Source organism: Platalea leucorodia (genome assembly GCF_965183815.1).
Source record: "Platalea leucorodia genome assembly, chromosome: 1".
Taxonomy (NCBI): domain Eukaryota; kingdom Metazoa; phylum Chordata; class Aves; order Pelecaniformes; family Threskiornithidae; genus Platalea; species Platalea leucorodia.
Window position 1 is genome coordinate 15,283,154 of NC_138823.1, and position 23,992 is coordinate 15,307,145.

At 41.4% G+C, this 23,992-nt stretch overlaps 1 protein-coding gene across 1 annotated transcript; it reads left to right on the forward strand.

The window, feature by feature from the left end:
* The first annotated feature begins 7,148 nt into the window (after positions 1 to 7,148).
* On the forward strand, positions 7,149 to 23,750 carry TNFRSF11B (TNF receptor superfamily member 11b). Its single transcript, XM_082328235.1, has 5 exons — positions 7,149 to 7,240; positions 16,715 to 17,084; positions 20,726 to 20,920; positions 21,244 to 21,468; positions 22,616 to 23,750. The coding sequence occupies exons 1-5, from the start codon at positions 7,211 to 7,213 to the stop codon at positions 23,002 to 23,004; spliced, it is 1,209 nt and encodes a 402-aa protein (XP_082184361.1). The 5' UTR covers positions 7,149 to 7,210; the 3' UTR covers positions 23,005 to 23,750.
* The last annotated feature ends 242 nt before the right edge of the window (positions 23,751 to 23,992 follow it).

Consider the following 23,992-nt stretch of genomic DNA (forward strand, 5'->3'; position numbering starts at 1 on the left):
AAAATGCTAAATCTGGTGAAACTTCAGTGCTAGGAGACAAGGACTGTGCAATGCACTCCACATTGTCGAGGAGGTAAAACGTACTTTGCAGGGCACTGATGGACTAAACAAAAGAAAATGTCTGGTCAGAGGGAACAAAGGAATGCGCTGGAACATCCAGGGAGGATGTAGCGCCGTCCACGCCGGCTGGAATGCATCTCCTGAGGAGGCTGAAATTCCTTCCACCTTCTCCCCCCTCCTTTTTTTGGTTTTCAACCTTCTCTGCCAAGAAAAGGACAAAAGCTTTATTATGCCTGAAGTTTGGCCACAAGAAAAAGTACCTAAAAGGTGCTTCAGAGCATTTAGTACATGAGCGTGTGCTATTTCTGCAGGGACGTGGCAAGCTTTCCGAGTGACTTTTGCCATCATCCACAAATTGCATATTCCTTCTCTGTTACTTCACGAAGGTCCCTCCTTTTTTTCTTGGCTTGCAGCACTGCGCTTCCTTTGAAGCCAAAAGCTGTGGAGCTGACATGGTACAAGGAATTTCAAATAAATTCTGATTGATAGCCGTTTTGGGGAGGAAACATTGGGTGTTCGTTATTCATTTTGTTACTTTATTGTGATTGTTTCTGTGTATGGTCGTAAGCGGGGCTTTTTGTGGGTGGTGCTGCACAAAGTCCGAGGAAGGCAGCATACTTTCTTAAGAAACTTTAAAATGTTTTTAAAAGTACAACAAGTAGATGGCAGAGAAGTACATTCAATTTTTATAATATGTATACACACATATATTACATACACTTGAAAAAAAATCTTCCTTTATATTAGCCTGGCCTGCCCCTCAGACACTCATCTCTCACAGGCTCTGGGTTGCTCCCCAAGAGTGTGGATGGACTAGAAAGTAAAGAGTCTTCAAACTTCATTCAAGAAGGGTGACCTATGAGTGTAGGACAGCACTCACGAAGACATAGAGATGGTTGTGGGAAAATGGGCAAGCTGAGGCTGGCCTCAGTGGCATGGCGAAGGAAACAGAAGCCACATGAAAAGAAATGTGAAGATAATTAGGAAGGGAAAGGACCATGTCTCTCTCAAAGGTGTGGACAAGATGCTTTAACTCAATTCATTGGGAAAAGGAGAGGCTGTTGGAGAAGTTCAAAGGAGCATGGTATGCCAGAGGGCAAGGTCAGAAACTTTTTAGAAGTAAGGGCAAAAGCGATGCTATATGTGTCTGAAATTACTGGATTTGTAATGTTATCTACATACTTCACAGGACTGACATACAGATTGCTTGATATTTGCAGCTGGAAAATACTGGGTTTATCCCCAATGTTCTTACTTTGGTTGATTTCCTTAAAAGGCTGCACTCTCCCACAGTGCTTTTTCTGTCCAACCTCAGTCAAGTCTGCACTTGAGGTTCCAGTCTCTTACCTCACCTGTGTTTCAGATTCTTCAGCATTCAAAGTCCCTGCTGTACTGTAGAGGTTTACTGCCGCAAGAAGCAGCCAAGGTCCTGTGCCAAGGAGCAGCCAGCTTCTTCTCATAGATGATAACTGCCTTTCACTACTTTCCTGATTGGAAGGGGAGAGCCTAGCAACCCACAGGTGGTGAAACCATTTGGATGTAAATGATACAGGTTGTCCATCAAGCTGCACAAGCCAATAGCTGGTTCACAGTTGAACACAGTGTCTGAGAGATTTACATTCTGATCATGTAGCAAAAAACCCTCAGATGTCCATGCAAAATTCATTGAAGGCCGAGCACGGCATCGTTGCTGGCCTGACATCCTTGCGTATGTGGAAAACCAGAAGGAGGGAAAATTGGTGCTATGTTAATACCACCCAAATATACACAATGAAGTCAGACTGAGAGCAATGAAATTACAGCCGCTCCTCATGAGCTAACGGGACCATTTTCCTTAACCAGTGACCTTCAATTACAGAGTAGCAAGCAAATTAGTAGAGACAAAAAAGAAAAACCTGTTAGCCAGAAAATCTTACTGGCTAAAGCTTGTCTTGTTTCAGTTCCAGTTTCCGTAGCTTTCGGTAAAGTGTGTGCTGTCTCTTTTGGAGTACTGGTGTTAACTGGAAATGTTCATTCTGGGAACAATGAATTCCTTCTTATCAAATGGTTGGGGTTTACGACTGAGTTTTTCAGAAGACCTTAAGCTTTCTGAGTGCTTGAAGGGTCTGAATCATTGCAAGAAGCCTCCTGATGCCACTGAGAAAAGAAGAAAATTTCAGGAAGAAATTGAAGGCCAAAAAAGCCAAGGCAGGAATGACTAAATGAAGCCGCTATTTCTCAGTTCCCAGCCCTCCAGCATCCCTTATGCTTGAGGTTGTTTGCCTGTAGGTCAGAGTGACTGTGAAGCAGGCTGGGATGCAAATTTACAGTGCAGCAGTTTGGTGGCCCCCATACACAGGTACAGGGCTTACTCTCAGCTACTGCCATCTGAAAGGTAGGAGTCTTGATCCTGCTTGGTTCACGTTGCTTACACAACCTGAAAAATTCACAAATCCAGATTAGCGATGTGGTATGGATTCACTTTGAAAGGGGATTAGAGACTATAATGTTACCTGCAAGCTAAGAGCGTCCACGTAGGGAACCAGCACTTTTCAGATTCACAAGCTGACTTAATTCCCTAGGTAGGCAAGCCCGAACAGCAAAGAATATATGGCTTTCTTCACTTTGAAGTTGGAGGAGATGTTTGTATTTAATTGTTTATGGCTGGTAACTTTATACACATTCTGTGACTCTAGTTTTTCAGTTCCACCGTTGCACCCTTCAAATCCTACAATCCAAATCAAGTTTGTTTTGATAGGACAAGCTCCATCTTTCCTTCTCTGGATACATAGTTTGACAAGTGAGGTTTTCGTTTTGGTATATTAGCACCTCATATCTGCCTCAGATTTACAAAATGAGCCAAGGTCTCAATCAAAAAAAATGAGGCAAAACCATTTACAAGATAAAACAAGCCACACAGCTAAAACAAAGATAACCACTTAGGTGTAAGTTTTCTTTTGATAACATTATTAGCTAAATAATACCTTTTTTCTTCCTTCAGCATATGTTGGCATGAAATCTTTTCCCCAGGGTTTCTGAGTTAGATGAGAGAAAAGGGATGGGGAAATATCACAGGGGGGTTTCACCTGCTTCGGCAAAATCTGAAACATACTTTCCTGCTTCCTGAACCACTGCACTGTCTGCAGATTATCAGGTTTCCTTAAGCCTCCATTTTCAAAGTTTTCCCAGGGTAGTTCAGATCATCAGCGTTTACAATTTAAATAGAGAGATTAATTTCTAAGGACTGCTGTAACAGCATGGTAGAATGCCAGATTGGTTCATTCTTGCAGTTACTAATCTGTTTGCTTTCAGAGGCAATCGATCTTTTTGAGATCCCTCTTCCCCTTAGTTTGACAGAAATCTGTTAATGACGAAGCTCTGAGTGTTCTCTAAATGCACTGTGTGGTGAACTTTGAGTCCCAAGCCTGAAGCCACAGTCTTCCCACTGTTTGTTGCTTGGGCTCAATAAACATCACACTGATATATTGAGATGACTCAGCTACGCAGTGTTCACCTGCCAGCACCAACTCACTGGTCTGGACTTGTGAGTTTTTCCAGATAGCAGACAGGCTGAAAAAGCAAAGCCATTTATAGACCTGGTGATTATAATGATGCATGGGAACAAAAATAGATTTATAACAATCATAACATCCAGGACAGCAATACAAATAGTGAGGATGAAAACCAGGGAAAGATAAATACCTGTCTGGAAATATGACTGCTACTGAATCAATAAGCTGATGTCCTACCAAAAGCATGTCATTACCAATTGAAAGCAATGTGGTATCAGTAACTTTCAGTCTGCCCAATGAAAGTGGTCCTTTTTCTCCAGCTTTATGTACTGTTACATGTTGCAATGAACCATTTCTGTTAACTAGAGGGCTGTTTCTGCATCACTTTTAACTAATGATTTTTAAACAAGCTAGTCATATTCCTGTAACGTGGAACGGACTGCTTAATGCCTATATTCACCACTTTAGGTTTGTTAGCAAAAGAAGGAATCCTGATGGGTTTTTTTTCTAGTTTCTTTTCCTATTACATCTTGTAAACTACGTTATGGATAATGAATAATTAAAGGGACTTAACTTAAAAAACAATTTCAAGCTGTGTCCCTTCCCTGTTATGGCATGTAGTCACAAACGTGGTTCTTTTAAACACTGCTGCGAACAGCTTGGTTGTAGCATGGACAAGTGTTTATTACAGGGTTTACTGCCTTGTCCTATGATTCCATGCTCTGCAAAGCACATCTTAACTAATTCCCAAAGGCAAAGTGGCAACGCTGTAAAGCACTTGTGAAAACATTCAAACTGCAGTTTAAACCTTGTTAAAGCGCAGTTCTTCTCTGAGAAGTGACACTAAAAGTGGCAGTGTGGGATCCTGTATTTATTGTCTATTTGTGATTTTCAGATCGAACATGCTAAGTACAACTATATAGTTCCCTCCTAACATCCACAGCCAGCCCCACAGACTCCAATGAGATTAGATAGTTGAAACTTTCATGTTCATGTATCATTAAGATGATGGTCTCCTTAGCACCTGTCCAAACCTGCTGTCCTCACTGAAACAGATACCCCTTGGCCCCTTTCCATTTAGCTGAATGCGCTCAAGGAGGATCTGTTTTCTTCTCACTAACCTGTGTCAGTTTTTTCACTGCTTATGGGAGTAAAACGTCTTTTCAGGCAGGTGGGCAAATCTGACTCTGAACACAAATATACTGAAAACAGATGTGTTGAAGAAGACGCCACTTCTTAACCATAGCCACATTTTCAGCTAAAGAATTTTAATGGCTTTTTAATTTGTTTTCTGGTCTGTTTCACAGCATAAAATATTTCAATCTCTAGAAAACTCTGGTATGAACAATATTCTCTATACACATTAACCTGTTTAAACAGGCTTATGAGCTACATTTTTATTTCTCTAGAGAGCCAGCTGTTGTGTATTTATGGCTGGCACCAGCAATGAGAAGACACAGCCCAATCCAAAGCCCACTGAAATTCAGTTAACCACAGGGAGCCTGCTATAGGTTTGATGCTTTTCCTTCTGCTGTATCTGAGCGGGAAGCAAGCAGCCTCACCCATCTCTCAGGGACCTCTGGGCTGACACTGGAGCTTGCTGTTCCCAGTCAGGAGAAGAGACACATTGTCATGTCCAGCTCTTGGCCTCTGAGGGAATAAGCTGGTTGGGCTTCAATAACTTCTGCTGATGGAGTTGCTATAGCATTCTGGTTGACACTTAAAGTTGGTCCCTATCTGGAGAATACTGTGCTCACGCATAGCTACCCTTACATGGTCCAAGATGGCCATTTCAAAAAGCAGTCCTTCCTCCTACCCCACAATGAAAAAGTAGAAATGTAGAGGTAGATCTTGCTTATTAGCACTACTGTCCCTCTGTTTGGGCAGTATGTCCATAAATGTATCTACGAATAGATGCTGAAGTACTAAAAGGCTGTGAAAAGATTACAGGAACAATTACAGCATCCATTCAAGATGCAATAGTAATTGAGTGGTGACTACTACCCAACAGATGCCAGCAATACTCCCTCGGGTGTTAAGGTTTCCGTGCCAGTTTTCACATCACCTCTTACAAAGAACTCATCACTAATTCAAGTGTCTTGAATTTTTATCATCTTGATGAGTGTAATGAGCATCTGTTTCAATCTTAGGTTATGCTTGATGGGTGTTCAAACGGTTGCAGATGTGTAAGGAGGAATGTGCGAGGCTGTCCTTCTTGAAGACGATGGTTTCCTGACTTAGCGTAGCTGAACTTTTGTGAAAAAATATGCAGGCTTTTTCCAGCTCACTCTTTTGCCAATCCCGCACAGCCTTGTGACTCAAAAGGGCAAAACTAGACAACCCAGAGCCAATGTGGGCCCCAGATTTCAAGTGCTTGAGAGCTGGAATATCCAGAGCTGAGGTTTTGGTCTGGCCTGCGAAAAGGGAGAGAAAACCATCTGTGAAAACTGGAGGTACATCTGGGTTTGGCTTCTACCCCAGGATCCCACAGCCTCCCATCATCACTTTCTGAATATCTGCAGGTTAGGAAAAGAAATCCTTTCTCCGCACCTTTGCTTGGGAAGCAGTGCTCAGCTCTGTGCCTGGTACACGCAGGTTCCCCGGGGCTTCCAGGGAGCCCTCTGAGAAATCCAGGGAGGCAAGACCAGCAGGGTTTAATCGTTATGGCTTTAGAAAAATGCCCTTTTCTAACCAAAAGCACCGCATGGCAAGCGGGGGAAGGAGGAACAGGCCTCTGAGTGGGGCCTCTCCTGTGGACAAGGGCTTGCTGAAAGCACTAAGCCTTCCCTTTTTTCGGACACTGAATGTCACTGGAAAATCAAAACCGCAGGTGCAAAAGCCCCGTATGGTTCCCGCAGGTCTCTCCTCCTCCCAGAGCCCCTCGGGGCTGGTGCTGGCCGGCGGGCGGCCCAGGCAGTTGGACACCCGCCACATTGCACCAGCCTGCCTTGGCAGGCAGCAGGGGCAGCGGGGCCATTCCTCCCATTCCTGCCTCAGCAGGGAAGGGAAACTGGTGAGGATCCTCTTTCCCCTCAGCCACCCCATCCATGTCCTTTGCTTCCCAGCCAGCCCCGTTCCTGGAAACCCCTGGGGAGCCGAGCCAAAAGAAGCCCCCTTCCTCCCCGGGAAATGGCAGCCCCGCGTGTGCTCGAGGGCCCTGTGAGTGGGCGGCCGTGTTGCTGCGGGGCCCCAGGGCTCAGCCTCCAGCAGTGATTTTTAACCGTGTCTCCGTGAGCCTGGGGCCCCGAGGGAGCCGCTGTCCTCCCCAGGCAAGCCAGCTGCTCAGGGGAGAGGAGGGGGGGACAGACAGACAGCCAGACAGAGCCCAATTAAACCCTCCCCTGGCCAGCCCCTGACACTCCCTCCTGCATTTTCCAGTCTGTGGTTAGAGCACTCAAAGGGTTCCATTAAGTCATCAAGTTTTACAGGTTCCTTTAAAAAAAAAAAAAAAGAGGGGGAGAGAGCGAGCGAGAGAGAAAAGTTTGGTCATGGTAGGGAATGAGTGATCAAAGCTGAGCCAAAGCTTCCTGTTACACCGGGACTATATATATATCGTGTCTTTAATGTTGGGGGATGTAAGCAGGCTGCTAGGAGACTGGAGCGGGAGCTGACTCTCTGCCTGATTTCCCAGCTCGCTGAGGTTTCTTCCACCGACCACAATGAACAAGTTCCTGTGCTGCACGCTTGTGGTAAGTCCCTTCAGAGAGGTAGATAGGCTTTAAGATGCATTACAGCTTCAGAGATCAGGCTGTAAAGACATACAGCTTTTCTTCTGGGGTTTTGTTTGTTTGTTTGTTTTTGTTTTGGTTTGGGTTTTTTTTTCGCCTTCTCTCCATTTTCTTGGTAAATCCGTTTCGTTTCATCACGCTGAGCTTTCCTGGTGAGGTTTGGAGTGCGACGGACATGTCCAGCTCCAGGGAAGCAGCAGGGATTTTCATCCCATTCTTAAGGTAGTGACATGATCTGCTTTTCTTTTGCATTTTTTCCTATCTTCCTCTCTCCTTTTGTAAGGCTTCATCATACCGGGCTGACACAAAACACTGTATCTAGGAATGAATTTAGAAACTGTAGGCTGGGATGTTTGGTTTTGATTTACAAAAGCTCCATCCCTGCCTGCCTCTGTAATCGTTGCTACAGTGGCACTGGTCAGTATCTCAGATACTGGGCTGGCTCTCTTTCCCGGGAAAACCACTGTGAACTCCAAAAAAAGTACAAGCGTGTGGTGCTTGTTTTGGCTTAGAAAACTCAGCTTCATGTGCAAGAAAGTGATGTAGATATTAGTAGCTGTGTCAGTAGCTATTACAGAAAAAGTTGTGTTATTAAATCTGGTATAAGCCCCTGCTTTAATAAGTTTTTGTTTACTTGGTGATTTAGCAAGTTACTTACAGATGCAAATTTAGAGATGTTAGCAGTGCAGTAAATCTTTCAAAATGTCATTTAATCCATTTAGCCGTAGGGAATTGTATATGATGTCAGATTAATTAAAACCTTCGTACAGAGAGATACTGTGTAACATCTATTTGGAGGCTATTCATCTTTTGGATAAGAAAACATTCAAAGAAAAACATTAAAAAATAATATTCAGAGCAGGCTGTTATGCGTGCTTGCGCAGTAGCTTGTTCCTGGGTTGTTTTGGTGAGTACAGTGGCATTAATGTTGTGGCAGAGCGTTAGAACTGAGATCCGTTTATTTTGAAAGCTTTTTATAAATGCAACGAGATTTCCAGGATCCGATGAGTAATGCATGTTTATTACTCTCTGTGCAACTTTCTGAAAGAGCTTTTTGAGAAACAAACCAAAGTAATTAATGGTGCAAGGGAAGCAAAAATTGTCAGTCTCGTGGTCAGCAAATTGAAACGCAGGACAACTTTTTCATCTCATGTATGGTGATGTACCTTCTTTGTCTGTAGGAAAGCACGGGAAGTTAATCTGGGAATTTCAGCAATAGCCCGTTATCAGCTTGGCGTCTTATCTGTGGCTGTCATAAAATAATCACATCAGTATTTGGATTAAATGTAATGTGCCTGTTCATGTTCTTTCATAAAGTAATAGCGTTTGGTGATGTTCAGCATAATCCTCTGGCAGATGAGTCCCTGAGCTGAAATACGTCAGTGGAAGGAGTACATACCAGAGAGCTTCATCATTCAACTCTTTTTTTTTTTTTTTTGTTATTTAAAAGCAATTTATTTAAAGTTATTGTGAACTTTAAGTACTGTCAGTGAAGTTTAAGTACTGTCAGATGTGCTAGAGCTCAGAAAAGTAGCTTTAGTATCTGTTTTATAAGAGCACTTGTAAGAGGCACAACAGCAGTTCAAAGTTGTGTGTGTTTGGCTCGCATACGTTAAACCTAGTTTGGAGACACCATACCTAAAAAAGACTCTTTGAACATGATGTACTTTCAGCCTTGGCCTCTTTGCTAAGGTTTCAGAAAGGGGACCTGCCGTGGTGGTGCATGCATGTACGTGTTGTTTGCTGGAACACTAAAACTGCTTACAAACAGACAAGCGTTATGAAATCGGACTGAATTGAAAGAAATTCCCCAGAGCTGGATCTCATTACTTGTCACGTAACTATCTTGACCCTTAAACTTGACCTTTCTCTATTTTGGATCTCTGGGTGCATGTGACATGCTTTTTCTGGCCGGCCTGTTGGGTTTGCTGTGTGTAGGCAGCAGTGGCTTTGCAACCCGCGAGGGTAGGAGTTATCTTTCTGTCTGACTTACTTTCTGTCTGTCTGCATGTGTGTTGGTTAAAAATAAAACACCAAGGTCACCAGAAGAATTTTTAAAAGATATTGTCACAATTTAAATAACACCCACTTTTCAAATCTTACAGAAACTTTAATTTTGTTCCTTCTGTATTTAACTTCTATGCTAGTAGATTTGCTACTCTGACGGTCTTCCTGGAGAAAAACACCTGTTTGCACATAATACTGGACATACTGTTTCTCTAGCTAGATGGTCAGTTGTTTGTTAGTAATTCTGTGCAGTGCAAAGGCAGACTGTAGCCATGGTGGTAACGTCCCAGATTTGGGTTACCTCTGAATCTTACCGTCACTCTGGTGAATAATGTCCCAAAATATGAGTTATGGATAAGACACATCTTTGGGTGAGCAGCTAGTTAGTCTTTTCTGCTTTCTCCCTCCACAAGCTTCCAGGCAAATGTAAGTCATATAAATGAAGACTTTCAATTTAGCACTTCTTTGGTAAGATACAAAACTGCTTCAGCTGAATGTCATTTTCCTACCACTGAAAATGAAACAATAGTTTAGACCCCTAAATTGCATTGTGAATGACAACTAATGGTGCCTTACAAAGTCTCTACGAGATTTGAATTGTTGACATATTGCTCTACTGACAGAGAAATGAAGACAGTGGTTGATAGCCTCAGTTTCGAATGCAGGTGGCTCAGGAGAGTCACTAGTTATATTCCTTATGTAAAAGAGCAGCCTTCACTTTATAAAGCATCTTCCATACAGAAGTAGGTCCCGTTATGTCCGCAGTGAGTGGATTGCATTAAAGTAGTTGGCAGAATGGTGGAACAGCTTTATAAACTGAGCTCAAACCAGCAAAAGTGACTCCATTTTAGCTTTCGTTGTGTTCTCGACGCTCAGTTGCGGTCTGCCGAAAGGTGCTTGGTCTGGGCTGTGCTCTAAGTGAGCCTGCAGCAACTCCTGGGGTAAGCAGTGCTGCGTGGCTGTTGGCCCAGAGGTTGCATTCGGTGATTGCATGGGGCCCCCCAGAACAGCAACGTGAGGACGATGAAAGTTGAGTATCTCCCAGATGGATGGGAGTCATTTCTCCCTAGATGACAAATATTTTACAATGGTTATTTGCGATAGATGGCTGTGGATCTGATCCAGCGTGACACTGTCACGTACTGGATCTAGAGATACTGTGTTGATTTGAGAAGCAATTGATTAGGAGGACCTCGTTAATATCACTCCGTGCTATATTTTGCCACTGGGATTTCTCTGGGTGCTGTGCGTGACTTCAGTGAGGCATTCTGCCTAAGGGCTGAGGGAAGGCCTCCTGCCTTAGCTTTGTCCAAATACTTTGTGTAGAAAGGAAAGTAGGAGAGTTGTGAGGTTTTACTTTGAACCCAAGGCAAACACTAGGAGCCATCTGACAGATGCCTTGAATGATTATTTATCACACAGGAAAATATGCTTCGGAATAGTTGTGGAATGCAAAACAGAAACAGATTTATCTTTCTCAGCAAATTAAACATTCTCCTTTGGTCTACAACCCAAAACCACAAAGCCAAGCTATATAATATTTTCATATGCTGAAAAGCCACTTTCTTTTCTCTCACAAAGCAGTGATTTAAGGGGATGATGCTTGAAGGATTTTTGCTTCATGTGCTTTGTCTTCTAGTTCATTTTAATTCAACAAGAAAAAGCAAGCAGCTCTTTGCCTTACATTTAAAGATGAAAGAAAAGGGCGTGTACTTTTTTCATGCCTAAGATCTGAAATGAAATTTTACAATCACATTATTTCTCTTTCAAAAGCATCTTCTAAGGGCTCAAATAAATGGACTGCACAAGCCTTTCATGTTAGCATTGTGTATGCTGACATAAAGGTGGTATGCAAAAATACAGCTTCAGGCCTAATGTGTTGAGTGACACAATCAAAGAATTGCTTTTTAACCTTGGGTAACTCATTTTGAATAAGTTCTCAATATTTACTTGCATGAGACTGACTTACACTAGACTTGTATTTCAGTATTTCCAGTTCATCCCAGTTCCTCCCATAGAGACAGCCGTCCTGAGAGGTGCCCAGGGAGGTGGATGAGGACTGAATTTTTCAGTCCTTTCAGAACTTGAGCCCATGACACTAGAACTGAATTTCACCCAATAGGTTGATAGATGTAGTTTATGATACTGGATTTTGTTTTGTTCTTGTTTTGTTGTAATTATTTTGTTACTGATAGCATTTCAAACTCAAAGAACAAAAAAACCCAACCTTTGGGATCATTTTTTCAAATTGAGCCTGGCATTTCACTACCCCTAGGAACACTGTTTGCAACTGAGTGCACTCTGAATCAGACTAACAGTTAATTTGTTGAGATGAACAAGATATCGAGTATCATCACTGGCTTCCATCGGTGGTGGAATATAAAAGATTTGCTTAGGGTTTAAAACTGAAAGAAACAGCCTAGATCTTTTCAGTCCATTCCCCAGCTCTTCCAGGAAACCAAATGGTGTATTTGCTTTCAGAAATGCATTGAGAGCTATATTTAAACTACTTGGGTTTCTTGCACCTGCTTCTCAGTAAAAGGCTGTTCCCAAACTTCCTCTGACAAGAGAATCCCCTTTTCATTTGCCAGCATTATCCTTTAATGGAGAAAGGTCTTCTCTTTCCGTGTGTTCACTGTCTACCTGTACTGAATCTATAGGTACTGTTTTGACTTGCCAAGCTATTGAACAAGTCAAGATTCTCTTCAAGATGAAGCTCTCCCTTTCCTTCTAAACTTTCTCTGTACCTCTTCCAGGCTGAATTAACCTTTCCTAAATAAGGATGAACAGAATTTTATGCAATCTTCTGAATGACAAATCCATGACTTTGGCCAACTGTAGCACTGATAGACTCCAGCTTTGGTTTCTTAAGGGTTAAAGGGTGAACATGCTCATTGCCCCCACTTCTGATTCCAGTAAACTGAAACCAGATTTCTAGTTTCTTCCTCCTTTCAAACTGGAACGTGCCTTCTTCTCCAGCAAGAACAAAACAGGCCAGTGCCAGCATGATTATAGGAGAAATTCTGCTTTCTGTGAAGCTTTTGGGAAGACCAATGTTCAATACTAGTAAGTTCTGATGATGGCATTTTCATGTGCTCAAATAGTGCTATTTCTTACGGCAGAGATTCAAGTGTTTATACATAGCCCACCTTTAAGTATGGGCATTCAGGTCAATCAGAGGTTTCATGTGGCTGAGAATCTACTACCAAGTTGGTCATAGCATAGTTCAGGAGGAGAAATGTCAGGAATGACATAAAATGCATTTAATTACCATTTTAATTTGATTTGGAAACGTGCTTTTGAAGGGCATTTCCTGATCATCCTTATTTACTGTATTTTAGTTTGCACATCAGAGCAGACTTGGAGTGCACAAAGTGGATTTACAAAAGTAAACTGGATTGATGAAAGTAAATCCAGAGATGGACTCCAGAGACATGCCAGATGTACTGTAACCACTAATGCATGCTCAGTCCATGAGAGAAGACTGAAGTTAGTCCAAAATACCCCCTCTGAATCATGCATAATGTGGATGTCAGGTGCTCGGCACCATCTGTTTTGCTCTACAAATCTGCTGTAACAGGTGATCCAACTTGCTAATGTAAGCACAAATTCAGTGTGTCTTAGGCCAGGAGAAAGGACAATTTAATGGCGTTCTCCTCTAGCTTATTCTGTGAGCTGTGGGACAAGAAGAGTCTTTTAATTCTGTTTGTGCCAAGTTACTGCAGTAAAACTAGTGAAAATTATACTTAATTACCTTCCACCATTCTTCCTGCATTTTTGCAAAACATCTGAAAAATAGATTTGCTTTCACTTTGGCACTTGATGTAGGTTCAAGGATAACTTCTGATTTTCAGGTTGCATGTTCATATTCAGAATACTCGCATGTGCTAGGTGTTTTCAGTCTGCACAGAAGACGATCTTGCAGATCTGTTCTCTTAAATTTTATTAAGGGACCTACTGTAGTCGTATGAAGAAGTGTGGTATTGGGGATTCGAGTCTAGAAATGTACTTAAAAACCTACCAATGGCTGTACTGGGTCTAAAAAAAAAATAATCCAGAAAAAAATGCCCTAAAAAGCCCCATATGCTGTCTATGGCAGGGGCTGATAACTGATGCATAGAGCAGATGGAAGAAAAAGGCAGAAAAATAGCGATATTTTTCCAAAACACTCCTCTAGACTCAAGCAATTTGTGGTTTGGGATTTCCTGATCAAAAGGTGTTGTTTATGTTTAATAGCCCTTTATTATTTTCCTTCATTACTATGTCAAGTAACATTTTGAACTCAACCATTTACAATGTCCAGTGGCAATAAGTTGCACAGCTCACTGTACTAATAGGATCATAGTAGTCAAACAGTTATAGTAATGGTAATCTAGCTCTATGTTGAAAATAATGTTTAAAATGTTCTGGTAAAATACCGAAATACTGATTGCATTTATAGCTTTACTAAATAAATAAAGCTAAATAAAAGAGTTGGATCCTGCATACGTATGGCTCAGCCACTGATGGATGGATGGATTACTGCAGCTACACCGTGTGTTTCTGGGAAAGAAGGGAAGACAGGTGTGACGTGCTTTTCTTTTGAAAACACAACGAAAAAATCAAATGAAAAGACTGATCATCCTTTTACTGATGCTGATTTATTAATCCTATTATTATGGTTATTGGTTATGCTCATTTAGATTAATAGTATTCTGGTTGCCGTTAGTATTTCATAGCTATTGGTACTTCCAAAGGCTAAACTTCGCATGGTCTCATGCACGTATTGTTCAAGTATTTTTTCGCTCATTTTTTTAATTCAGTTCCTCTCAAATTGTGTTCAATTGTTTTCTATTTTTATGGGCTTGCTTCACATAGCTGTAGGTTCTTCAGGAAGCAAGTGCCTCCATTTTTCCCAATGAAACCCCATGTTCTCATACCCCGATTATTGAACTTGAATTATTTTAAATCCTGAATCATCCCCTGCAGGAAAACTTCTCTTTCCTCATATATGGTTTCCAATGTAAATGGCTGAGTAAGGAAAATAGAGAAAATCTTGTTGTTCTTGCTCCTGCATGTTGCAGAGGGGAGTTGAGCAGTCATGAAATGGTCCGTGTAACCATTCAGCACCTGAAAATGTGTCACCAAGGGCAGAGGCACGACCCAAAGAAGCAGATTCTGCTGCCGTGACGGCTTGGGGATTGTTGTGAGCCATGCACTGCAGAGAAGGAAAACTGGCGTTTCTGCAGGAGGACGTGCTGCCCGCATGTCTGGTTGCTGTCCCTAATCATTTTCACACGCGTCTTGTTCAAGTATTCATCAGCATTCAAGATCTTCACCTGCATTGGGTATTGTCTCAGGTTTCCACAGACATGTGCATGAAATGTGGGTTGATGCTTGTCTTTGTAGCATCTGTGCCACATGTTGCAGTCTGTTACGTTCTGCGAAGGGAATGCGTGTGTCCACGCAAGTCTTGGACTCTGGAATGCTGTATTATCTATTACTGAATAAAAAACATAGAAGAAAACCTGACTGTTCACATCAACAATTAATGGAATTACCATGACTTCCTTATTACTAGAGTAATAGCTGTAGATTTACCAAGAGTGGGTGCATTTTTCATCAATGGAAAGCCATTCACTATTAAAAAATGTGCTGCACCCTCTTGTTAAATAGATCACATGAAAAAGATCCAGTCAGTTAAGAAAAATGGAGCAGTACATCAAACTTCAATGAGTAATAAGGAATTTCTCACAACGGAAGAGATTGTGCATTGAGACCACAAGAAAAAGTGGGATCTCCACCTGTAGAAATCCCAGATCGGACAAGTTACAGGGCTTAGTCAAGGGTAACTAGAAAAGGCTGTGGGGAATACCCATACTATCTGCATTTCATTCTTCAGGCTAAGTATAGCTGTATAAAAAGTGGATTCATAGACAGGCAGCAGGAGAATGCACTTAAGAACATTTTCTTAAACAGTAAGAGTTCCTAATTTAGGCACCTAATATTACTTGGTGCAAATGCTGTGACTTGTGTTAATGCAGATGAACGATTAAATTGTCCCTTCCAACCTTAGTAAGACCATCACTTAAGAAGTGCCGTGCTGTGGCAGAAGTGAGGCACTTAGATGAAGCCTCTTTAGGAAATATAGTCTGAATGAATAAAAAGAGTTAATTCTACTTACACTTTGGGGACATCTGCATTGGAAAAGAGGAAAATACGTTCTTGAAATTGAATTGGCAACTCTGTATTAGCTGACTGGGATTAAAATAGCAACAAAGACAAGTCAGTTGGATTTATAATTTGAATGGATACATAGGAAAAAATCTTCATTCAGAGTCAGTTTACTTCATCTTTATAAAACGTACAAGTTTTAGCAGAGAAGTGGCACGTTGGTCACACAGCGCTGGGCCAGAGCCGGGTTCTCAGTGGGGAGCTGCCAGCAGGCCCAGTGGGGCTCGGGGTGGTACGTAGGGAGTAAACCCGAGAGGGTTTTTTTTGATAGGCTGGTGGAATCACAGAACCCTGTTTTCAGTTACGTGACCAAAATGATGTGATAGGGAGGTTGTCTCTGCAGAAGGGCAGGGTCGTCTCAGATGGCTAGATCCCCGATCGCACCAGCAAAGCAGACTGCTGCAGAAAGGTGTGTAGCAGCCATGAACTGACTGCCGGTACTGAACCGGGTCCTCACGACAGCCCTTAGCCTGGGTTTTAGATAGGAAGCGAAAGCATTAGCCTGGCTTCTTCCAGCTCATGCAATTAAGTCCTTAATGTACCCTTCATAAACAGCAGCATCCTTTACCTCTGTCTGAAGCTGCATCTTCATACTTGACGTAGCTGCCACATTTTTATCCCCAGAGATTCTGCATTTCAGTGCAAGATCAAATGGAAGGCATTAAAAAGTAACCTATATTGTTCTAGCCATTCGTTGCTGGTAAAAAGAAATATTGTAAGGAATCACCTTTAAAGGTATCTGTGGTGATGGTGCAGCACGCTGGTCAGATTTGTATGCTCAGATACCACTTCTTTTGCATCTGATGTACTTGATACTTAAGAACACAGGAGTGCATAATCCCCACCTTGCTGTGCATCAAGCGTGTTGCCAGTGAAACGATGGGCCGGGTTCTCTGGTGCCGGGCAGTAAAAGGCCATTGCCCAGTGATACTAAAAGGGTGTAAATGAGAGAAGAATAGGATCTACATCTCTGGAAGAACAAGGAAGTACTTACGTTGGGAAGATTTGCTGGACAAGATCCTAAAATTTTCCCCATCTCAGATAGACATGGGAGAGTCCAGAAGCTGGCTAATGTTTTACAAATTTTTAACGCAAATATTTTTTTGAAGATAGCGACATGATTAGACTCATAAACTCATTAAAATGTACATTTCTTTGTGACCACGGTGCTGCCCAGAAACTAAAGCGAGCGATGTTTTATTTTCCTGTTGCTAGCTCTTGGACATTTCTGTTAAGTGGACCATCCAGGACGACTCTCCCCCCAAGTATCCCCATTATGACCCAGGGACATCTCGTCAGCTGCTGTGTGACCAGTGCCCTCCTGGGAGCTACGTAAAGCAGCACTGCACAGCCACCAGCCCGACGCAGTGTGCCCCGTGTCCGGATCAGTACTACGCCGACGAGTGGAACAGCAACGACGAGTGCCAGTACTGCAGCGCCGTTTGCAAAGAGCTGCAGTACGTCAAGCAGGAGTGCACCAGCACGCAGAACCGCGTCTGCGAGTGCGTCGAAGGCAGATACCTGGAGCTCGAGTTTTGTTTAAAGCACACGGAGTGTCCTCCTGGATTTGGCGTTGCACAGCCAGGTAGGTATCGCTTGTCAATACGCACGGACTTAATTAGAGCTCTACCGCACGTCGACGACTCGTGGCAGTTACAAGATTAGGAAAGAGGCTTGTCCAAATGAAATTACAGGACAGTAAATTGTAAAGCCAATTGAACCTGTTCCTAGTCTGCATCATTTGGACTGTAGCCAAAGGAACATTTCTCAGTGGAATACCCTGCTCCTACTGTAATGTATAACTTAATGGCAGTAGCAAATGTAGCAAATTGCACTCTAATGAGAAACATGATGGATTGCCTCTTTTAAAGGAACATTATCTGGAATGTAATATTTGTGTGTGTGATAAATAATAATGTTTTTCATTTTGAAATCTGCTGTTTCAAGCAACTGTATGTCTTGACAAACACCAGGAACACTACGTGTTTGACACCAAGTGTGTAATTATAACAATATTAATATAGCTCTAGCATCACAGCAATATGTGGTAATAATTAATTACCAGCATCCTAAGTGGAACTCTTAGGGAAACTGTTACTATTATCAAACAAACAATCGTTTCTTTGTCAAGCAGGCTGGCATTGTGCTGTATGTCTGCTGGGGATTTAGAGCGAAGCGACGCTTTTCAGTAGAGTGTATTCTTCATTGGAGACAACATAAATGGTTAAACCAATAATAAGTTCTTCTCTCAAAACAAAATACATCAATTATCATTTGGCAAATGTCATGGCCCAGTTTAGCTCCAGTATTTAATATAGCCTGAAAGAATTGTAAACTGTCATTGTACCAGAGATTGATAACTGCTTGGAGAAGAGCGCTGAGGAAGGGAATACAGAAAATCAAAGCATCTCAAACACGTACCCGTAGGCAACCAGTCTCCAGACTACAGCATTACTTCCCTAGGAATTACTGATACACAGTGAGACACACTAGGGCTGGCCCGTACATTTTAGAGCTATGCTGAATGACAGGTTGTGAGTCCTTTCTCGTGTTATGAACATCTCATTGGAGAACGACTTTGATGTAAGGAGTAATGTCACTGCTGTAGCTGCTCACTATTCCCCTAGTAATTGGTTAACTAAGCACTACCCCGATGCTCTTGCCACTGCTAAGTATTTCCACTGGCAGCTACTGCATTTCCATATTATAAACCTTCATTAACCTAAATCATTATATCCAGGGGCTTGGGTTAATGAGGTTCCACCGTACCTCAGCAGCAAGTCAAAAGGGGACAGAAACAAAGTTCTCAGAAAGCCTATTTGGGAAGTAAAAAAAGAAGTATAAATTCTGTGAGCAACCAGCCTGCTGCATCCCTGCGAGCACAGGGAAACTCTGGCAGACAAATTCGAATCCCTCAGTTCAAAATGAAACAAACTTTGGAAGAAGATAAATTGTTGAATCGTGTAATTTATTGGAAAGTTGGTTTCCAGAAGACCATCAGAATGAACCAGCTAAACCCAAGCAGACCTCAAACAAGGAATGAAAACATTGTAAAAATAATTGCGTCCCCCTGTGTCAATAGTCAGTTTTTGAGGTGGGGCATCGACTAAGAACTTAATAAGCATGGACCATACTGTCTTCCCGCTTTCTGCCATATGATAGCCTTGAACTTTGTAACTGTGTAAATTCAGGTGAAATAAAACCTAAGTGTAGAAAAATACGCTTCCACTGCCACACAGGGAGATGGTGTGGTCCAGTGTCTCATTCAAAGCTTAAAGCATTAGAAATCTGTTTCCTCACTGCCAGTCGCTCATTATTTTGTTGGGCAGATCACTTTACTCTGGTAGTCCCCTTTTGTGAGTGTAGATTAAGATTTTGTTCCTTTCTGCTGCGGCTGGCCCTGTACGTGGCAGAGTTTTTAGCAGCAACGTGCTGGGGAAGCAGCGCGGCTCCGAGGCTGCGCTATCTCCCCGGCGGCGGCGGCGGCGGCGGCTTCCCCGGGGAGAATGGGGGATTCCAGGTGAATTGGAGGGAGCGGCAGACGGGCGGCTGGGCTGCGGCCGTTTGTGCCCCGAGCGAGAGAGGCCAGATAAGCAGAGAAGAAGCGGCTGGGAAAGCTTGGAGGTGACTTTATGCTGAACCCTGGGAACGCTGATGGATTACCCGGTGTATTTCCCTCTTGCGCCACAAAGGTTATACGGGAAGCTCTGAGCAGAACGACGTACCGTTTGCAGGGACTCTCCTTTCTTCCCCTTCCTCGCTGCTGGAACACAGCAGCAGCGTGTCTGTAGCAGGAGAAGTTGCTAAAAATTCAGACTTCTCAGCAAAGCTAATTGCTGCCTGCTCAGGTGCGGGTGTTGGCTGGAGTTTTGTACGGCCCAGGCAGCGCACGTTGTGCAAGAGAACACAAGGGCGGACGCTGCTGCTGCGGGTTGGGCGCTGGCTGGGAAAGCGGAGGATTTGGGGGGTTTGGCAATATACAGGGTCTCTGATTTTCAGATGCACAACTAAAAAATTCTCCTTTGTTTTCATTGCTGTCTGATGAAAGAAGCGCTAGGTTGGGTGTATGCAAGTATCGTTCTTTATTTCACGGCTGGTTGAAAACTGGAGATTCGTACTCTTTTTCTCTAAGGAAATGCCCAAAATAAATAAAATTTACTTAAAAGCTAGCATTAAAATAAGCATCCACATGTAAATACTTCCAAAATACACTAGATGGAGGCATTTTCTTATTCAAATATAATTGCCAATTATTTCCAAGGAATTTTAAGCATGTGCTTAAGTTCATGTTCAATAATGCGATATTAGACTTTAGGCACTTGCTTAAACGTTGGCTGAATAAAGACGAATTAAGAGTGAATATATAGCATTTATTGGTGCTGTTATTCTCCTGCCACTGGTGGTTAGACTGTTTGCATTGTTTCAGATTCCATGCATTAATTTTCTTCCTCCTTGTCAATGTGATAGAACCACATATTGTCATTCTCTCGTTGTATCATATATTTGATTCTAAAGTAAAACTGTTCTTTATAAAAGTAAAACACCAAGCAAAACATATGTAGGTATATTAAATATTTTTGCTATATGAGATGATCTACTTTCTTTGCTTTAAATGATATTTTATTCAAGCCCAGAAAAAAGTTCAAAAATGTTACTGAAATTCTATTTTCCTGTATAATTTAATATTTGATCAGGGAAAGTACTTTTCAGAGGGTTTTTAGTTGATATTTTCTTGGGTTATATTTTTAGCTAGAACTAAAGTAACCCATTCGAGTAAGGTTCTGGGCAGATATTACAATTTAGAGCAGTTTCTTGTGCCATTTAATTATTTTACAGAATATTTCTACAGTCGGAGAATGAAGGTCAGACATCATGTAATGTCTGAATAGACTCAAGTAATTACTGATTTAAAGATATTACTTTACGAAATTACTGATTTAATCAGTAATTACTGATTTTAAAGTTGGTAACAGGTGTATGTAAGAGTACTATTTACTCTATTACTCCAGCAGGAACATCATTCTCTTAAAGAATCATTTTTGTTTTTAAAAATTAAAGTGGTTTGGTTTTTTTTTTTCTAAATGTGATTCCTTCATAGATCAGAAATGTGAAAAGCAGAAGCATGACGATTTTGGGAGGAATATTTTCTTTTATTTTTGTATTCTAGCATTTTTTTCACAGTTGAGGTTATATGTAATTGGATGCATTGTTTTCCTGTTTCCACAGGTACCCCTGAGAGTGACACCGTATGTAAGAGATGTCCAGAAGGATTTTTCTCAAATGAAACATCATCCAAAGCAGCCTGTCTAAAGCACACAAACTGTAGTGCACTGGGTTTCAAAATAGCATTGAAGGGAAATGCAGTTCGTGACAACGTCTGTCAGGAAAATCCAGATACGGCACCTCAAAAATGTGGAATAGGTATATATCATATTAAGGAAGAGTGTTCTGAAAACATACCTTTAATTACAGTTAAAATTAATCTATCAACATTTATGGTAAAAATATCTAGCTTGATAGCCATTTGCCTGCTATGGTGATGGCCACAGTAGAGTTTTCATTAATGTAGGTCAGACCAAATTGAACTCAAGCACAGAGAGCAACAGCACTATAAAGACTACTTCTTAGTTTGGTTTTTAAGCATTTTTTTATCACCCTTGCTACTTGCTTTTTTTTTTCCAGAGACAAGCAGGGTAACAGGGATCAGAACAATTGACATATTCTTTTTCTCTTTCTTATTTCAGATGTCACCCTGTGCGAGGAGGCTTTCTTCAAGTTTGCCGTTCCTACTTTCCTCACACCTAACTGGCTGAACATGATAGCAGAGAGTTTGCCTGGGACGAGGGTTAGCACAGAAAATATCGAAAGGATCAAACAAAGGCACGGTACTCAAGAGCAGACCTTCCAGCTTCTGAAATTATGGAAGCAGCAAAACAAAGAACAGGATATGGTCAAGAAGATTATTCAAGGTACCTTATTTTGATAGCACGTATATTAAAAGCAACCTTCTAAATGGCATTTTAAAAATCGCTTGGGATCAAATACCTCCTGGTGATGTGTTATGCTCTCAGGAGGATCTGAGAGCTTAACAGATTTGCTGATGCAGTAAGCAGAGTGAAGCCAAGGGGAAGCAGGAAGAGAATTTGGCTTCTCCTGCTCAGTCGAGGACTGAATTCTTCCCAGACTTGCAGCCCCCTTGGGAGCATGTGGTGTCACAGCCAAGATCCCCTTTTGAGACTGCACAACATATGAAGGATTTTGATCAAGTGGGGAAAATCTTTCCCACTCTTATATCTGAGCAGTGGCTGTTGAGGTTAGAAGGAGCTGGATGCCTGCAACTAAGAGTGCAATTAGTTTTCTATAAAGTGGAGACTGACAGCTCAGACTAGGACATATGTTCACGGAATGGGGACGCATGGGAGTGAGGAATACACAGATAGGCTTTCCCTTCTTTTTCCCTTACGGTACCTATTTGTCATGCCAATTCACCACTTTCTTTATGCTGAATCTGCCAAGACAAGTGTCAAAGGTGAAACAGTGCTGCAATGTTAACACCAAGGTTTTTACGAGAGTCAGGCCAACTCTTTTCATGTAAGACACCATCAACAACCGCCACATTTGAACGACCTTTGGTCCACTCAGAATAGATTTGAAAAATGCTGCAGAAATATTTTTTCCCCTCGCCTTTTTAGTATGTATGCTTATGTCAGACTGTGAAGTATCTAGAATACTTCAAAAATGAAAACGACTATTTTAGCAAAGCTTGCCCAGACATTTCTGAAGAAGAGCAAAATTTTCATTCACTGGAACCAGTGATAGGTGTCTGTCACATACACAGAACATTTTACAGGATAGATGAAACAAGCATATAGCAATAAATACTTGCTATGAAGTTTGTTTGTAATTTGGGGCTGTTTGTATTTGCAAAGTTAATTAAATTCTTAAGTGCATTTCATAATTGGAGCCTAAAAAAAAGCATCGCTGAGAGAATTATTTGAAATGCAGTAAAAAAAAAAAATGGGGAAGGAATATTCACCTTGAAATTCTGCAAGTTTTTTTGCAGGCCATGGTAAAGTTGTAATGCATTGTACTTAGCTCTCTTTTCACTTTCTACAGATATCGACTTTTGCGAAAATAATGTCTTAAAGCATGTCGGCCACCCGAACCTCACCTTTGAACATCTCAACACACTGATGGCAAGCTTACCAGGCAAGAAAGTGGGAAAAGAAGATATCGAGAGCACAATGAAACTATGTCAACCTACAGAGCAAGTTCTGAAGCTTCTTAATCTGTGGAGAATAAAGAATGGTGACCAAGACACCATTAAAGGTTTAACGTATGGACTGAAGCACTTGAAAACATACCACTTTCCGAAACGAACCATCCACAGTCTGAAGAAGGTGATTAAGTTTCTTCACAGATTTACAATGTATAGATTACACCAGAAACTTCTTTTAGAAATGATAGGGAACCAACTTAAATTAGTGAAAGTACGATGTGTCTAATTCAAGATATTTTTCATTCTCCACTGACTATTTTTCCCTGATTACTGCCAGCAGTAATTAAACTGGAACGTTGTTTCCCTACGTTATGTCTTACTATTTATAGAAATGCCTGACTGGAATAGCTCTAAGTCTTTTGCAGTGTTTTTGGAGGTGTTTTTTTTTTTAATAAAATCACTTTTGTAAAAGCTATTAACCTGTTGATAACACTAAGAGCCTGATTCTGCATTTTTGCACATTCAGAGTTGAAAAGCCCCACTATAGTCACTAAATGAGAAAAGAATGCCGGACCAGGCTCTACTACAGTATTTGCTATTTATATTCTTTGAGGAATAAACATTTTTGTTGTACATATTTATTAAGTTAAATGGAAATTGTCTGAGACTGAATTTTAGGAAGAGAAATGAAAAGCACACTGTATATTTTCTAGTTAAACAAAAATGATCCCATATATTTTTCTGGTAAAATTTTGTAGCATGCTCCAAGAGTTATTAATTTCTTTACATTTTGTATTTAAAAAAGTATTATTGCTTAGTTTTATTTGTATAAGTTGTGGTATCTTTTGGTAGGGATGTTTTAATTTATCCAATGATTTTAACTCAAATACGGTGAAAATATAGCATAAGTGACCTGAATATTTAAATATTCTGTGAGGAAGTGAATGTACCATATTTAAGAAGCTGGATTTTTATATAGAATTTCATAATCTTATTTTATAAAACAATTAAATTTTTCAGTTTACTTTTTGACTGGTGTTTTACTCCTGACTCTGAAGTAGGAACTAATAACAAAGACAGACCACATGGATTTTGCACCTTATCTTGGGCTTGGCTCCCTGCTACTCCCTGTCTGGTCTGGTAGTTAATACGTGAGCCAAGTAAATATTGACCAGCACTGGATTTTCATGGTCACTGCACAGGTGTAAAAGACGGTAAAAAGCATTAAAGGTTCTTGTTCAGAGGGCCCAGGCGGTTGCCATACGACCGATTAC